General features: G+C 44.2%; 1 protein-coding gene across 1 annotated transcript in view; it reads left to right on the top strand.

Annotated features, from left to right (window-relative positions):
• Positions 1-14779, top strand: part of DNAH9 (dynein axonemal heavy chain 9) — a 295671-nt gene that overhangs the window by 161755 nt on the left and 119137 nt on the right. The window contains exons 39-42 of the mRNA XM_087825845.1: positions 386-551; positions 2137-2239; positions 2786-3025; positions 11410-11571. Of these exons, the coding sequence (XP_087681971.1) occupies positions 386-551; positions 2137-2239; positions 2786-3025; positions 11410-11571 (671 nt within the window). The remainder of the gene's footprint in view (positions 1-385; positions 552-2136; positions 2240-2785; positions 3026-11409; positions 11572-14779) is intronic.

Here is a 14779-nt window from a genome sequence, read left to right as displayed (position 1 = left end):
GCATGGGCTTTGTCTTTTGGGTACTGGCTCCACCTTAGAAAAGTTGTGTTGTCCTTCTGAGCCTCAGTCCCCTCATCTCTAAAATGGGATAATACTACTAATGTTACAGTGATAAGATGAGAGTAAAATGAGATAATTAATGTTTGTAAGACCTAATACACTGCACATAGTAAGAAGTTCAGTGCCTGGTGAATACTTCCCCATTACTGCAGGTCATTCCAAGGCCACCTCTGGTCCTGTAGGACACCTGCATCTAGTAGAACTGCTGTAGTTTATACTCACACGCTCACTGCCCTGTGGCTCATCCTTGGCGTCTGTCTGTCCTGGTACTGGCATCTGAGGTGTAAATAGCCTTCCTCCCTACTAACTGTGTCTGTCCCCTCAGCTGTCCTGGAGAAGCCTCTAGAAAAGAAGGCTGGGAGAAATTTTGGCCCCCCCGGGAACAAGAAGCTTGTCTACTTCATCGATGACATGAACATGCCGGAGGTGGACGCCTATGGGACGGTGCAGCCCCACACACTTATCAGGCAGCACCTGGACTACGGCCACTGGTGAGCGCACAGGCCGAGGGGCCGGGGCCGGGGGCAAGGACCGAGGCGGGGCTGAGCCAGCGCCACTCCCTGGGAGCTGCCAACCAGCCCAGCTCCGGTGCCGAGAGAATCCCGGGCCAGCTGCACTCCTCAGGGGGTGCTGTTTCCCGGGGTGCGCTTTCAGACGGAGCATCACTACTCACGTGAAAAGAAGGCGCTGAGCTCTCGTCTAAGGAAAAAGCCTATTTTTTTTCATAGATATTCTTCTCAAAAGTTGCCTTCTCCAAACCCCCAAGGCAGAATTGGGTACTCCCTTCCCCCTCATCGAGGTCTTATAGCCCGGAGCAGGCACAGTGCTCACCTAACACACTGCCGGGTGCAGAGCACCCGCGGGCCTCAACAGCCTGTGTCGCTTCAGAGCGACTCACAGGGCCTCATATTGTCTCTTGCAACAGTATGGTTTTTAATGGCTAAAGGTCTGGACTTGCCAGGAAAAACACACACACAAAAATGCAAGTCAGTGATCTGAGACCGTTTTGGCTCACCTCCCTACCCTGGGCGGAATCAGAGGCTGAAAGGGGGGCGTGTGAAGAGGGAATTCGGAGAGAACTGTAACTGCGATGGTAGCCTGAGCTGCCTGTCATTCATTTCTCAGTCCTTGTTGGCTGCCTGCCGTAGACAACCTCCCACAGTCTCCACACCGGCACCCAAGCCGCTGAGCTACACTGGGGAAATCAGCCAGGCTCATGAGTTTTACTTTGGATTCAAGGCCGCAAGTCTTAAACGAGAATTAGGAACCTCAGAAATTCTCCCATACTGGTTTCGTATATTTACATCTCCACTCTCAGAAATGTCCGTTTCACACCTTCCCCTCCCTCCTCGGGCTCCCCCCGCCTCGCCTGCCGATCACGGCCTTCCGTCTCTTGCTGACACATCTGGACAGCGTGCTTGCCTCCCGAGCCTCCTTTCCCCCTCCTACCACGTCTTCCCTGAGGCTCAGCTGCCCACCGGCACCTTGATTCTACTTTCTTCCGAAATCCTGATTTCACCAACTAGCCCCGTCTCCTCCGTAGCAATATGCAGACTTGCATAAATTTCTCCCATTGTGTTGAAAAAAAATCACTCTTTATTGCTCTGCCTCTCTCTCCCGCATAATCAAATCTCTCTAATCTGTCTTCATCTCCTACGCACTCCTCAGTCCACTGTAAGTAGTTTCTGTTTCCTCCACTTGCTAACCTGTCCTTGCTCAACGACTCCCTGTATCTTTATGATGAGATCAACAGGCCCTGTTGAGTCACCATCTTTTTCATTCTCTCTGCAGCACGTGACATGGTTGACCACTTTCTCTTTTTGGAAATGCTGGCTCCTGGGGCGCCTGCACCCTGATTTTTCTTCTTCCTCTTGGTGCATCTTTGTGGTCTCTTCTTCCTACACTGTTTCCATAAATACTGGATCCCCCCGGTTTTGTCCTAGGCTCATGTCTCTTCTCAGTCTCTACAACCACCTGAACATATGAATGATGGGGCACATGGCACCTCCCCTTGACACGGCACTCACCTGCCTGGGCCCCCACACAACCCTTACCTACGGTTTCTGACTGTTCCAGGTATGACCGGAACAAGCTGTCTCTAAGGGAGATCATGAATGTGCAGTATGTTTCCTGTATGAACCCCACTTCGGGCAGCTTCACCATCAACCCACGGCTCCAGGTATGGGAGGAGCCGCACTCCTGGGACCCTAAACACTGCCTTACCCGGGCTGATGTCACTTGACCATAAGTAAGAGTTGGCCCTTCCCCGTCCAGCCTTTAAAAGTGGTAAATCATACAGGATGCTGACTTTTCAGGAAAAGAAACTCCTAGACCCAGAATCATGAAGCTGTTTAGAGCTGGAAGGGGTCGTAGAGTTCATCTGATTTAACTCATTTTTCATAATGAGAACACATCAGGGAGGTGAAATGACTCTCCCGAGGTCATGTGGATACCAGCTATCGAACTCACGTTCCCTGGATCCAAGTTGAGTTCGCTTCCTACTACCCCATCCTGACATCTTTGACCCACACTCCAAAGCCCATCACTCCTCCAGTCATTTTAGGCCCATCCTAAATTTGGGTGCAGTGTGAAAAACATGACGACAACGTAAAATTCAAAGCCCTTATAAGAGTTCTTTTCTTTTTTATCTAAATTCAGAGAAGTTGGTTTTGTTCTGGGAGAGCAGGTGTCTAACACAGCCTCCTCATGCCTGTTCCCTCCACAGCGTCACTTCAGTGTCTTTGCCCTCTCCTTTCCGGGAGCGGACGCCCTGTCCTCCATCTACAGCTCTATCCTGACTCAGCACCTGAAGCTTGGAAACTTCCCAGTCTCACTGCAGAGATCCACCCCCCAGCTGATCAATCTGGCCCTTACCTTCCACCAGAAAATCGCCACCACATTCCTACCCACAGCAATCAAGTTCCACTATATCTTCAATCTCAGAGACTTCGCCAACATTTTCCAGGTGAGTCCATCTGCTCCAAGACGCCCCAGAGTCTCAGTGATGATCCTGTTCCTCACTTTTTTAGTAAAATAACAGTGAATGCCAAACTCTTGGCAAAGGCATGGTTCCTCTGGCATTAAGAACATAAACAGGTAAATAGAGTGCCATGGGCCCCATGAGGAAGGACTTCAAGAAACAGAGTTCTGACTGCCAACTAAATTCTTTCCCAACAAGCCGAATGCATTTCTGAGCTGGTTCCTTCGGGCTGAAGGAGGCTCAGCATCTTGGGGATAATGTTATATAATGATTTCAGCATGCCTAGGAAGCAGAATGGCACAGAAGAAAGAAAGAGAAAACTATTAGCAGGCCCTGGTGGTAGATCCATTGCTCTTAGATGAAAAAGAATGTCCCCCAGCCATGAGGGTAGCTCTGCTTCCTGAAGAAGCCACATCGTAATATTCCTGAGACACCATCTGCCAGCCCCAGGATGCCTCAGTTCTAATTGCTTCAGGTTCTTTTCCAGGCCAAGCCATTTCAGAGTCTTCAGCTGCTCATCTGAACCGCGAGGGCCTGTCTCTGCCCATGGTTTCCAGTTGCTTGGCCCTTCACTATTAGAGGGCGATGCAGCAAGCCCCGCCCTCCCATCCCCTTGGTCGGGTACAGCTCCCTCACATGGCAATGTCCATGACTCTCCCATCCTGGAAAAGAAGCTGCACAAACTGCTTTTCAGAGAGACCCACCCCAAGATAGCACTGGGCCGTTAGTGAGGCAAGTATGCATTTCACACCGAGCAGAGGCCACACCTGTAGGGGAATGTCAAGCAGGTCAGGGAATGAGGCATCACTCTCCATGGCGAGCACATGTATTTGTGATTAATTACCCAGCACCCTACCTGTGCAGGTCAGACTCCGGGGAACCCAAGACCAGCAAAGGGTCAGGCCCTGAGGACACAGGGCCTGCATGTTCCACCCAGGACTCTTGGTTGTAAAGAGCAGAAACCTACTAAACATTTGCTCAAATATCCAAGAGCTATGGCCCAGAGGGGCTTAACCTGAAAGTGGAGTCCCTGAGCCCCCACGGCAAGGTCAAGTCTCCAAGAACAGATGTAGGTTGGCTCAGGACAGGGCTCCCAGTGGACCGTGGATCCCCCAAGCATGACCGCATTAAAATGAGGACCAGACACATGCTGGGATTATACAGGTTTACCTAAGAGCACACAGCCAGCCAGTGAGGAAACTGGAACTGGAATCCAGGCCTTCGGGGTCCTGACCTGGACCCCTTCCCATCACATCGTACCTCCAATGAGAACAAGCATAAGAGAGTTAAGGCAGCAAGAAAGATTCAGCTCCAAGCCTGAGACTTCAGGTCCATGCCCTCAGGCCTGACAATGGCAAGATTTGTGTGTACTCACTCTTCTCTCCCATTTATTGAGTATTAATTTAAAAAGCCATGTTTTATCACACAATCCCTCTCTTACATCCCACTGTAGCGTGATAAGGTGAGGTGTTACCATCTGTATTTTCCAAGTTAAAAAAAAAAAAGTGTTAGAGTCCTCTGATAAAGTTTGCATGGCTCCTGATGGCATGCAGTCTCTTTTTGAAGAAGCCCCAGCCCTAGCTCCGGCCTGGAAGGCGCCTTATCACCTGCACCACCTGAAACATATACTCACGCCAACCATTTGGGATACACATTTTTATCCCAACTTCACAGAGACTCAGAGAAGTTGCCAGCTAGTCGAAGACGGCGTGAATGGTCGCGGAGGTAGCAAAGTATAAAACGACATTAGTGAAATGACAGGCAGCCTGGTCCAGCAGGAACAAGAGCAATATGCAGGCGTGGTGACTCGAGACCAGAGGGGGCCCTCGTAAGAAGTCTGACGTCCGTCAGTGATAGAGCTGCATTGATTGAGCACAGTTCTAAGCCCTAATGATTTAATCCTCACAATAACCATGTAAGGTAAAATACTGATCATTTCCAATATAGAAATGAGAAAACTATGCCACAGACAAATCAGGTGCATTGAGCATGACCGCAGAGCTGGTAAGCAGCAGCGTTGACATCCAAAACTAGGACATTCAGCTCTGCTGCGCAGGGAACCGGGCGACAAAGGCTTCCCGGGGATGGAGCTTCTGGTCTAGCCTTGTTTTAGGGGCTCCTGGTGCAGTGTTGGGGAAGAAGCAGGGAGGGGAGATACTGGAGTGGGGGTGAGTCTCTGACCCCCTGGTCTGTTTCTCTGCCTGACTCGGGCAGCCCAAGCGGCGACCCCTGGGCTCTGTGTCCCAGCCAGGCCTCCCTGCAGCCCGCCAGCTGTCAGCACCTGCGGTGTGTGGGCAAGCACAGCCCTTGCCTCCCCTCAACCACACAGCCCCTGCCCTCCTCCAGAGGGGAGCTTCTCGCTCAAAGAAACACAGCCTCACCGTGTCCCTCTCTGCCTGCCTGCTTCTCTAAAGGCCTGAGGGAAGAGCTTACGAGGATGATTGAAGGCTGCACTGCCTAGAGAATGCGCCGTTTTCCTCCATGCAGCTTGATCTAAGGCTCAATAATTCAGACGGGCTCTGTGCTTCCCTCCCTCTGTCCCAGCCAGAATTCTGCTCCTAGCAGTAGAAACGATCAGCCATTCCCAGCTCAGTGCCGCACATGACTGTCTAAGGCCGGGCCAAGTGTGCACTTGCCGTGCCCACACGGCTCAGGCCTGAACTGTCGGCAAGCCCGCGTGTCCGGCTGTGACAGGGCTCGGAGCCTTCACTAGCTCCCCTCGCTGTAACACTCGGCCCTGGAAGTCAGGACTCCCTGCCGGTGCTTCTTCCTGCCTCCGCCTGGCTGACCCCTCGGAGAGCTGAGCAGACAGAGGCCGAGATACAGACGTGGGGCCGAAGGGGCCTAATGGAATTTCTTTTCATTTTTTTAAATAAACTTTTATTAAAGTATGACAAACAAGTAGAAAAGCACATAAGTCATAAGTGGACATCTTGGTTAACTGTCACAAAGTCATCACACCTACGCGACCACCACTCAGAACCACAGCTCAGGGTAGAGAGCACGCCCAGCGTCCCTGGAGCTCCCGTGGTCTTCCTTCCGCTCACCACTCCTCCTCCCAGAGGGAGACGCTGTCTGAACTAATGTCATGAGTTCTCTTGGCCTCTTTTTGGATTTCTCAAAGTAGAATCATATGATGGATATCCTTTTGCGTCTTTGTTTGATATTACGTTTGTACCTATACATATAATCATGTTGTTGATAAAAATAATAATAATGGCCATGTCTTTCTTTCCAGCCTTTAAAGCTTCTAATTTATTTTTCTTGTCCTACTGCCTGGCCACAACGGCCAGTACAGCTGTGAAGAGTGGTGGAGAGAGTGGCCTTGTTGCATTCCTAATTCTAGGGGAAAAGCTTTTAATAGTTGACCATTAAGTATGATGCTTGCTATATAGTTTTTTGTGGATGCTCTTTGCCAGATTAAGAAAATCCCTTCCTTTTTATAGTTTGTTAAGGGTTTTAATCATGAATCTATGTTGAAATTTAACAAATGATTTCTTTGCTTCTGTTGGAATAATTGTATAATTATTTTCTTCTTTGTCCCGGAAATGTGATAAATGACATTGATTTTTTTTTTAAATATATCTTTATTGATTTCAGAGAGAGGAAAGGAGAGAGAGAGAGAGAAACATCAAAGATGAGAGTCATTGATGGGCTGCCTCCTGCACACCCCTGACCGGGGACAGAGCCCGCAACCCGGGCATGAGCCCCGACCAGAAATAGAACCCCAATCGCCCGTATCCTAGGTCGACGCTCAGCCACTGAGCCACGCCCAGGAGGGCGACATTGATTATTTTTTAATGTAAAATTAACCTTGCACTTCTGTAATCAATCCATTTAGTGGGTACACGTTAAACTTTTTATATTGCACAGAATTCCATTTGCTCTTCCTTTCTATGTAACTTTTGCATCTGTGTTAATGATTGTCCTATAACTTTCCTTTCTCCTATTATTCTAAGGTTATGAAGTCACCATAAGTTACATTAGGGAGTGTTCGCTCTTTCCTCCTCTTGGAAGGATTTTATAGAAATTGTACTGTGTCTTCCTTAAATGTTGGAAGAATTTACTGATGAAATCATCTTGAGTTTTTTGGTGGAAGATTTTAAATTATAAATTCAATTTCTTTAATCCATATTAGACAATTCAGATTTTCTGTTTCTTGATGTTTCAGGTCTGGTAAGATGTCGATGTCAACAATTTCCAATTGATTGCCATGAAATTGTTTATATGTCCTGTTATTATCTTTTAAATGTCAGTTGTTGTTGTTGCTGACATTGTAGCCTCTTTCTTACCCTGAATATCGATTATGTGTACCTTTCTGTTTTCTCTTTTTATCTCCTATCAGCCTTACTAGGGAGTTATCAATTCCGCTTGTCTTTTCAAAGAAATTGAAAAGTTACCAATATTGTTTTTTACTTGATTGATGGTCTCCATTTGATATCTGTTTTTATATTATTTTTGGATCCTACAATCTCTTTCTTCCTACTTACTTTGGGTTTGGGGTTAGTTTGTTCTTTTTCCAACTTCTTGGCATGGCTGCTGAGATCATTAATTGTCAGCCTTCCTAGTGGACGGACCCTTTTCTTATTAGTAAATGCACTTCATATCTAAAAATGGCTATTGCTTTGAAGTCAACCGTTTTTTAGATATAAAGCATGCTATTAGCAGGGCTACTCCATTTCTTTTCATATCTTTGAGCTGCATTGTTTTTCGGCTTCTTATTCCAGCTTTTTTGTATTTTTATATTTAAGATATATTTCCTATAGTTAGCATACAGTTGGGTTTCTTAAATCTTGTGAGATAATCATTGTCTTTTAATGAAATGTTTAATTCATCTATATTTGGTGCTGTTTTATATCATTGATATTTAGGATTAAGTCAACTTTATACTATTTGTTTTCCATAGGTCCTACCTAGTCTGCATTTATTTTTCTCTAATTTCATGTGTTCTACTGAATTGATTATATAGCTTTTACTCCTTTTTTAAGCCTGCTGTGCATCCTTTTACTATTCACCTCATGGTTACCGAGGGCTTCCTTTTATCCTTTGCTCCTTTATAAATCAGTGCCTTTGTCAATTGCCAGACAATGCAGGGATCTTAGAACAATTTACCTCCCTTCAAATTTTATGCTAGATATTTATTTTAATTCAATGTATATTGAACACCCATAGTACACTAATATTTTTGTCTTAGTAAGCCAATATTTATTTAGATTTACTCACCTGTCACTCTTTCCATGGATCTTTAGTCCTGCTACACTCCTGTTTTTCCATTTAGAATCATTTCTGTTCTTCCTGAATCACTCCTTTAGTATTTACTTTAGCTCATTTCTACTATAGAAGAATCTCGGTTTTTTTTAGATTTTTCCATTGTTTCTATTGTGAAATCACCTCTGTTACTGTCCCTCTGAGATTCTATCTTTTTCAGTTGTCTGCTTTAAAATTTTTCTCTTTGTCTTTGATTATCAAAAATTTCACTGTTACACCTAAGATGGTATTTTTATATTTATCCTGCTTAGTGTGGGTAGCATTTATGAATCAGGTTTGCTGCCCTTTTTTCAGTTTTGGAGAAGTTAGAGCTAACATCTCTTTAGATAGTGCTCTGCTTCTCTCTCTCTCCTGCTCCTGATATTCCAGTACATGTATGTGACCTTTCACTGTGTCCCACGTGCTTCTTACACTTTCTTCTTCTTTCCTTTTTTATTGATTTGAGAGGGAGGGGGAGAGAGAGGGAGAAAGAGAGAGAGAGAAAAACCTCATCAATCAGCCACCTCCCATACATGCCCCAACCACTCCCCAGCCAGGGCACGAACCCACAACCTGGGCATGTGCCCTGACGGGGAATCAAACCATGACCTTTTGGTGCAGAGGGTGACGCTCCAACCCACTGAGCCACACCTGCCAGGGCACTCATGCTTTTCTCTTTCTTAGTTATTTTTGCTGTTTGTTATTCAGTCTGAATATTGTGTGCCGATCTTCCTGCTCATTAATTCTCTTTTCAGCTGTGTCTATTTTTTGTTAGCCCCATTTGGTAAGGTCTTAATTTCAGTAACTGTAACCTAGGGGTAATTTTTAATTTGATAATTTCCGTTTGATTTTTTTTTTTAAAGGTTCCAGTACTATGCTGAAATTCTTTACCTGGTCCTCTAATTTCTTGGTCATATGAATTACAGTTTTGTTAAAGTCTGTGTCTGGTAATTTCAATGCCCAGATCTTCTGAAGGTCAGTTTTTCTTGGTTTTGGTCTTATCTCCTGGTATTCCTAGTAATGTTTGTTTGGTTGCCAGACATTATGAGCTTTAAAATGTGGGTTTAGATGATGATATTTTCCTTCAGAAATCATGTACTTCTGCTTCTGGCGAGCAGTTGCCGGGGACTGAGGAGACTGAGGGTAGACTTTAGTTTCTGTGAGGACTGAGTGGCTTGTTCACTCACACTCCTAGTGATGAGGTCCCTTGTGGGGTTTAGATACACCCTCTTTCTTGGTAATCCCTGAACTTCAGTTTTCATCCTTCCTACCCCATGAGATGAGAAAACTTTGTTCAGCATCTTAACCTCTCACTTGTCACTGTCTCTTCAGTTTCTGAACCTATAAGCCATTGTTTGTGAATGGGCAAATGTCTGAAGAAGATGAATGGTGCCAAATTTAGGGTTAACTCGCTTCCTTCTCTTCTCTCTAGTACCTGAGCCCCTCAAGTCCTCGCTGACTTGGTTACTCTCTAATGCCTCTAAAAAATAATTTTCCTGCCCTAGCTGGTTTGGTTTAGTGGTTAGAGTGTCAGCTCTAGGACTGAAGGGTTTCGGGTTCGATTGTCGTCAAGGGCAGACTTTCATCCCTGGCCTCAGTTGGGGCACATGTGGGAGGTACCCAATCAATGTGTCTCTCTCACACTGATGTGTCTCTCTCTCTTCCTCTCTCCCTCTCTCCCTCTCTCTCTCTTCCTTCCACTGTCTGAAAAGCAATGGGGGGAAAATATCCTTGGGTTAGGATTAAAAAATTATTATTATTATAATTTTCCTACCTTTTGTAGTTGATCTCAGTGGGTTGGTCTGTTCGCAGCTTTTCTGCCATTACCAAAAGCAGAAATATTGATGGAGTTCTTGCAATGTTGTAGTTGCTGAAGGATTCAATATCAGTCCATTCACTCTTTCAACAAGCATTCGCTGAGCATCTAGTGTGTGCCAGGCTAGGTGCTAGTCATACAATGGTTAAAACAAACCACATCCTAAATGAAATCTCTCAACTTCCCTGCCTTTGAGACACTCACCATGACCTGGAAGAAGTGCAACTGTACAAAGAAAAATAATTTTAGAAACTAATAATTCTCTTATAAATATTTATATATAAAGGGTTACATGGGGGCACATCGGAAGGAATGGTGTTTGGGCAGGAAAAAGATATTATGGAAGGCTTCAGCAAAGGTTATCAATTGATCTGATCTTGAAATATGAGCAGAGCAAAGGAGAAGGCTTGAAGGCATAGAATGTATTCAGGGTCAGAAAATAATTTGAGTTTTGTGAAGCCAAAATCTAGATTTTATGGGAAGTGGTGATGAAAGTGATCATGAGGAAACAGACTCATAGTCATATTATATCCAGTCCTTTATGCTGGGCTGCTGAATCTGAGCATTATTGCCTTGGAAACTAGGACCAACTAAATGACCCCTTTTTCTCTGACACAAAAAAGGAAGCAATGAAGGCAAACCCGGGACCAAATGAATTGGAAGTTATAGGTCTTACGGAAGTTGTTTAGGGACTCTAATCTTAGTGCTCTCTCTTTTTCAATGAAAAAGAAAGCTAAGACATTGACCAGTATGTGACATTAGCAGAGATGTGACAGGGAAATTTGGAAGAAATAGTAAGTATTTGGAATAATCCCTGTGTTAGGTAAGAAGGGGACCCGACTAGAGATGAATAAATGTATTGGTGACCTGCAAAGGTCAGCTGTACTCATCTCAGTCCTTTGTTGTCCTTCTGATTTCACATACGCAATTGTCACTTAGATTAGTTTTCAAAATGGCACTTAAGGAATTGCAATAGCACAGAGAAGCCGCCTCTTTCCTCATTGTGGCAATTTGAAATATAATAGTTACAATTCCAGGCTCTTCGGTCAGGCAAGACCTTTTGGTTCTGAACGAAGGCCGCTTACTGTGTGACATTGGACATGCTTCCTATCTTCCTGAATCCCAATTTCCAAATTATACAAAATGAATGTAATTGAAATGACTTTGTGGGATTATCATGATTTTTAAATGAGCTTTGTCTGGCAAAACACCAGGTCTAGCACCTGTCACATGACTGCCTCGATAAATTGCAGCTGTTGTAGTTTTAAGTTGTCATTCATGTCGTTTTTGTCTGTTCTCCTTAAAGGGCATTCTCTTCTCCTCAGTGGAATGTATAAAATCCACACAGGACCTGGTGAAGCTCTATCTGCACGAATCAAATCGTGTTTACCGGGATAAGTTGGTGGAAGAAAAGGACTTGGTTCTTTTTGATAAAATCCAGACAGAAGTGGTCAAGAAAATTTTTGATGTGAGTATTGCCCTGTGAATTCTCCTTACATTTGAAAAATAATGATAGTTATGCAGGTGATCACCCAAATAATAAAAATCTAGCCTCATAAACTGGAGAAAATCAGAGATTAGATAAGGAAAGAAAAAGCGATCATTATTTTGCTGAGATGAAAAATGCTGGAAGAGACAAATTATTTGTAGGACCTCAGTGTTGAGAAGGCCTGTGGACATCACCTGATCCAAGCCCTCTGTTTGTAGTAACTCCTCTCAATGGCATTTCCCAGTCGATGCGCCACCATCCTTGGAAATGCGGAAGTCCCGCTTTGCCAAGACAGCCATTCGGGAACTGGGAATGACTGGAAATGTAGAACAGTTTTGAAATTTGGGATCTTTGAAACAGTTTTAAAGACTGGAAATTTATTCTAATGATGATCTAGAATTCATTTTCCTGTCTACTAATCCTAGGTCTCCATGACAAACCTTCAAATATTTTAAGACCATTTATCTTGCCTATCCTAGGTCTTTTCTTCTTCAAGCCAAAGAGCCTGTTTTTGTTTTTGTTTTTAAACTATTTCTGACATGGCTTATTTTCAAATCCAGAGTAATTTGGCATCATCTTGATTGCTTTCCCATCGGTTTCCTCCTCTGAAATCATGGTGCCTGACTTTCACCACACTACCCAGCTGGTGTTTGGCCAAAAGCAAGATCGCCATTCCCCTTTTCTTATATATTGTAACTTTGGTACTATGTTTTCCAAAACGTGTCCTGCCAAATAGTTGTACCACAATATACTCCTTGAAAGAAGGCATCTATGATTTCTCAAGTTGAGAAAGTACTTCATCATGTTCCTCTCTTAGAAATGTATTGTATTCAGCACTCTGAAGCCCCGAATATCTTGAATGAGCCTAATTCACATATCATTTCCCAAACATATTGGACCCTATAACTCTCCCCCTCCATAAGACCTATTAGTAATTTTCAGAATAAATGGTCCATAGAATGTGCCTTGGAAAACACTAATACATTAACACTTCCTAAGACCACACTACATTTCTTAGTGTCAAAATTACCCTGCAACTAACACCGAGCCTTCTGTTGACCAAGGCCCCATATTTTCCACACATACTTGTTGTCCTCTCTTGAACTTAGAAATAATCAAGTCTTGTATTTAAATGTACCATGTTGCCCCTATGTTCATCTTGTTGGGTTTAGCTCTCCGTATTTTTTCCTGGTAAGATCCTGGGTCTATCTCTGAAGATATTTATTGTCCACCCCAACCTATATGACAGCCTTTTGGATGTTTGGGCAGTATTTTAAGTAATGCAGTTCAGTCTGCTCTTTACTGGTCCCAACACTCTGAATTCCTCCACTTGTCCCATCATTTTTATATGGCCTGATGTTCAGCATTCTCACATCTTAGATACTCCTGAGTGCTGTAGAATTTGCCAAATTATGCCTTCATTGTTCTGCAAATGAGCCTTTACTGTCTTCTTAAACTGGTCTAAGCTAGCACTTTAGCCTAACAACACTCCGTCTTTGAAAGAGAGGTTTCCATGTGGGTCTGTATGCTAAGGACACATCCCTTTCATCAGAGACCAAAACATAATTAATACTGCCATTATCCCTTCCCAACAACATTTGCTGGTTGCTGCTTTTTGGATTAGTGCACATTTTTATTTTGGCACAAACAGCATTTATAGCTTCCTCTTCAAATGAATTTTATACTTTTTTCATTGTTAGAACCTTTGTAAAAATAAGCATTAATCTCACATACTCTTACTGCAAAGTATAGTGTCATTGTTATAAAGAAGCGCTGTCACGGCACAAGCTAGGTAAAGAAATCTTGCTCTGTTACCCAGCAATGGAACTGTTGGAATCCAAACTATTTAGCTTGGCTGGCAATATAAGCATTTCATTCTTGATTTTTATTACGGTAAAAGCAAAATTCTTGACTCTTTTCTCCTTTTAGGGATGAGATTTAGAATGACTTTCTCTACCTTAGCACTATACGGCTGGGGAGACGTCACCGCACCTCCCACCTGCTTGGGCCAGCTTGCCCAGTGAGCCGTGCCCAGGCGACACTGCTGGCTGTGACTTACACGGCTCTAAGCAGAGCTCGTGCTGTTGGGCAATCACTAATCGTGCCTTTTGTCCTTGTCTGGCTATTCTGATTTTATGAAACTTCTTTTTAAACCATCTTCTTGGTAAAATATATGCAGTTTGTTCTCTGGATCTGCGAGCCCCAACAACATTTGAAATGCCATCCTGAAGCTCCTTTGACTGCACCAACTCCTGGTGTTGTTATTAAAGAAAAGTTACCCAATTTTCACCAAGGGAGTGGTATAGTCCTGTTTTTACCGTAAAGCTTAAAGTTCTCTGATGTGTGGCCCTTGTGTGACATGGTGTCACTATTAAGAAATCTTTGACTCGCTGTGTGGGTTGCTTTTCTCTCTCCCTCCTATACAGCCCGGCTCTGCTCTCAAGATTGGAGACGTATTTTGTTCATCAGAGTCTTTGTAGCCCAGGCCTCCCAGGTCTGCACTTTCCTTGTTGCTCTGCTAGATCATTAGTGTAAATCGACTGCCATCAGGACTGATTCCCAGTATATTAGCTCATTTTCAAACTGGGTAAATGTCCTCCCACATCAGTTTCCACGTTTTCGTCAACTAGCGAGAATGGCTCTCCTGCATTACATTAAATCCTTGCCAAATGTCTGGACATTTATTGTTCCTGTCTGGCACAGCCAGAAGAGTTTTAAGGGTTTTCTATGGCCCTAAAACTGCCTTCAGAATATAATAACTCCTTGATATTTAATTATTTCCACTTCCTCCTTCTTATAACCAGGCAACAGCCCTGGTTTCCCTAAGGATGTTACTGTCATCCTCACTTTCCCTCCATTAGGTTTGATGAATCTTGTCCCATGGGCTTAAATGTGAGGTACTACGCTTAAAGCTAACCCCACAGTGCCCCTCTGTCCCGGGCAATGCCCCTGCTGGTGAATAGCATGCCTGTCACCTCTTTTTCAGCTGGACCGCTCAGTCTGAACTTTAGGAGAAAAGAATGGCAGGCGGGGACAATTGCTCGTGCCGGTGCAAGTTTTACTTGCGCGTTAGAAAACCCATTCTTTCTTAGACTTGCCTCCTCTACAAAACTTCTTACACTTGAAATCTCAGGCGTTTGTGTTTTGATAAGTAAGTAGTTCCTCGCTGAATTAAAAAAGAATTAGC

This window comes from Miniopterus natalensis, chromosome 17 (assembly GCF_054644295.1).
Source record: "Miniopterus natalensis isolate mMinNat1 chromosome 17, mMinNat1.hap1, whole genome shotgun sequence".
Lineage (NCBI taxonomy): Eukaryota > Metazoa > Chordata > Mammalia > Chiroptera > Miniopteridae > Miniopterus > Miniopterus natalensis.
This window is presented reverse-complemented; position numbering and strand designations above follow the sequence as displayed.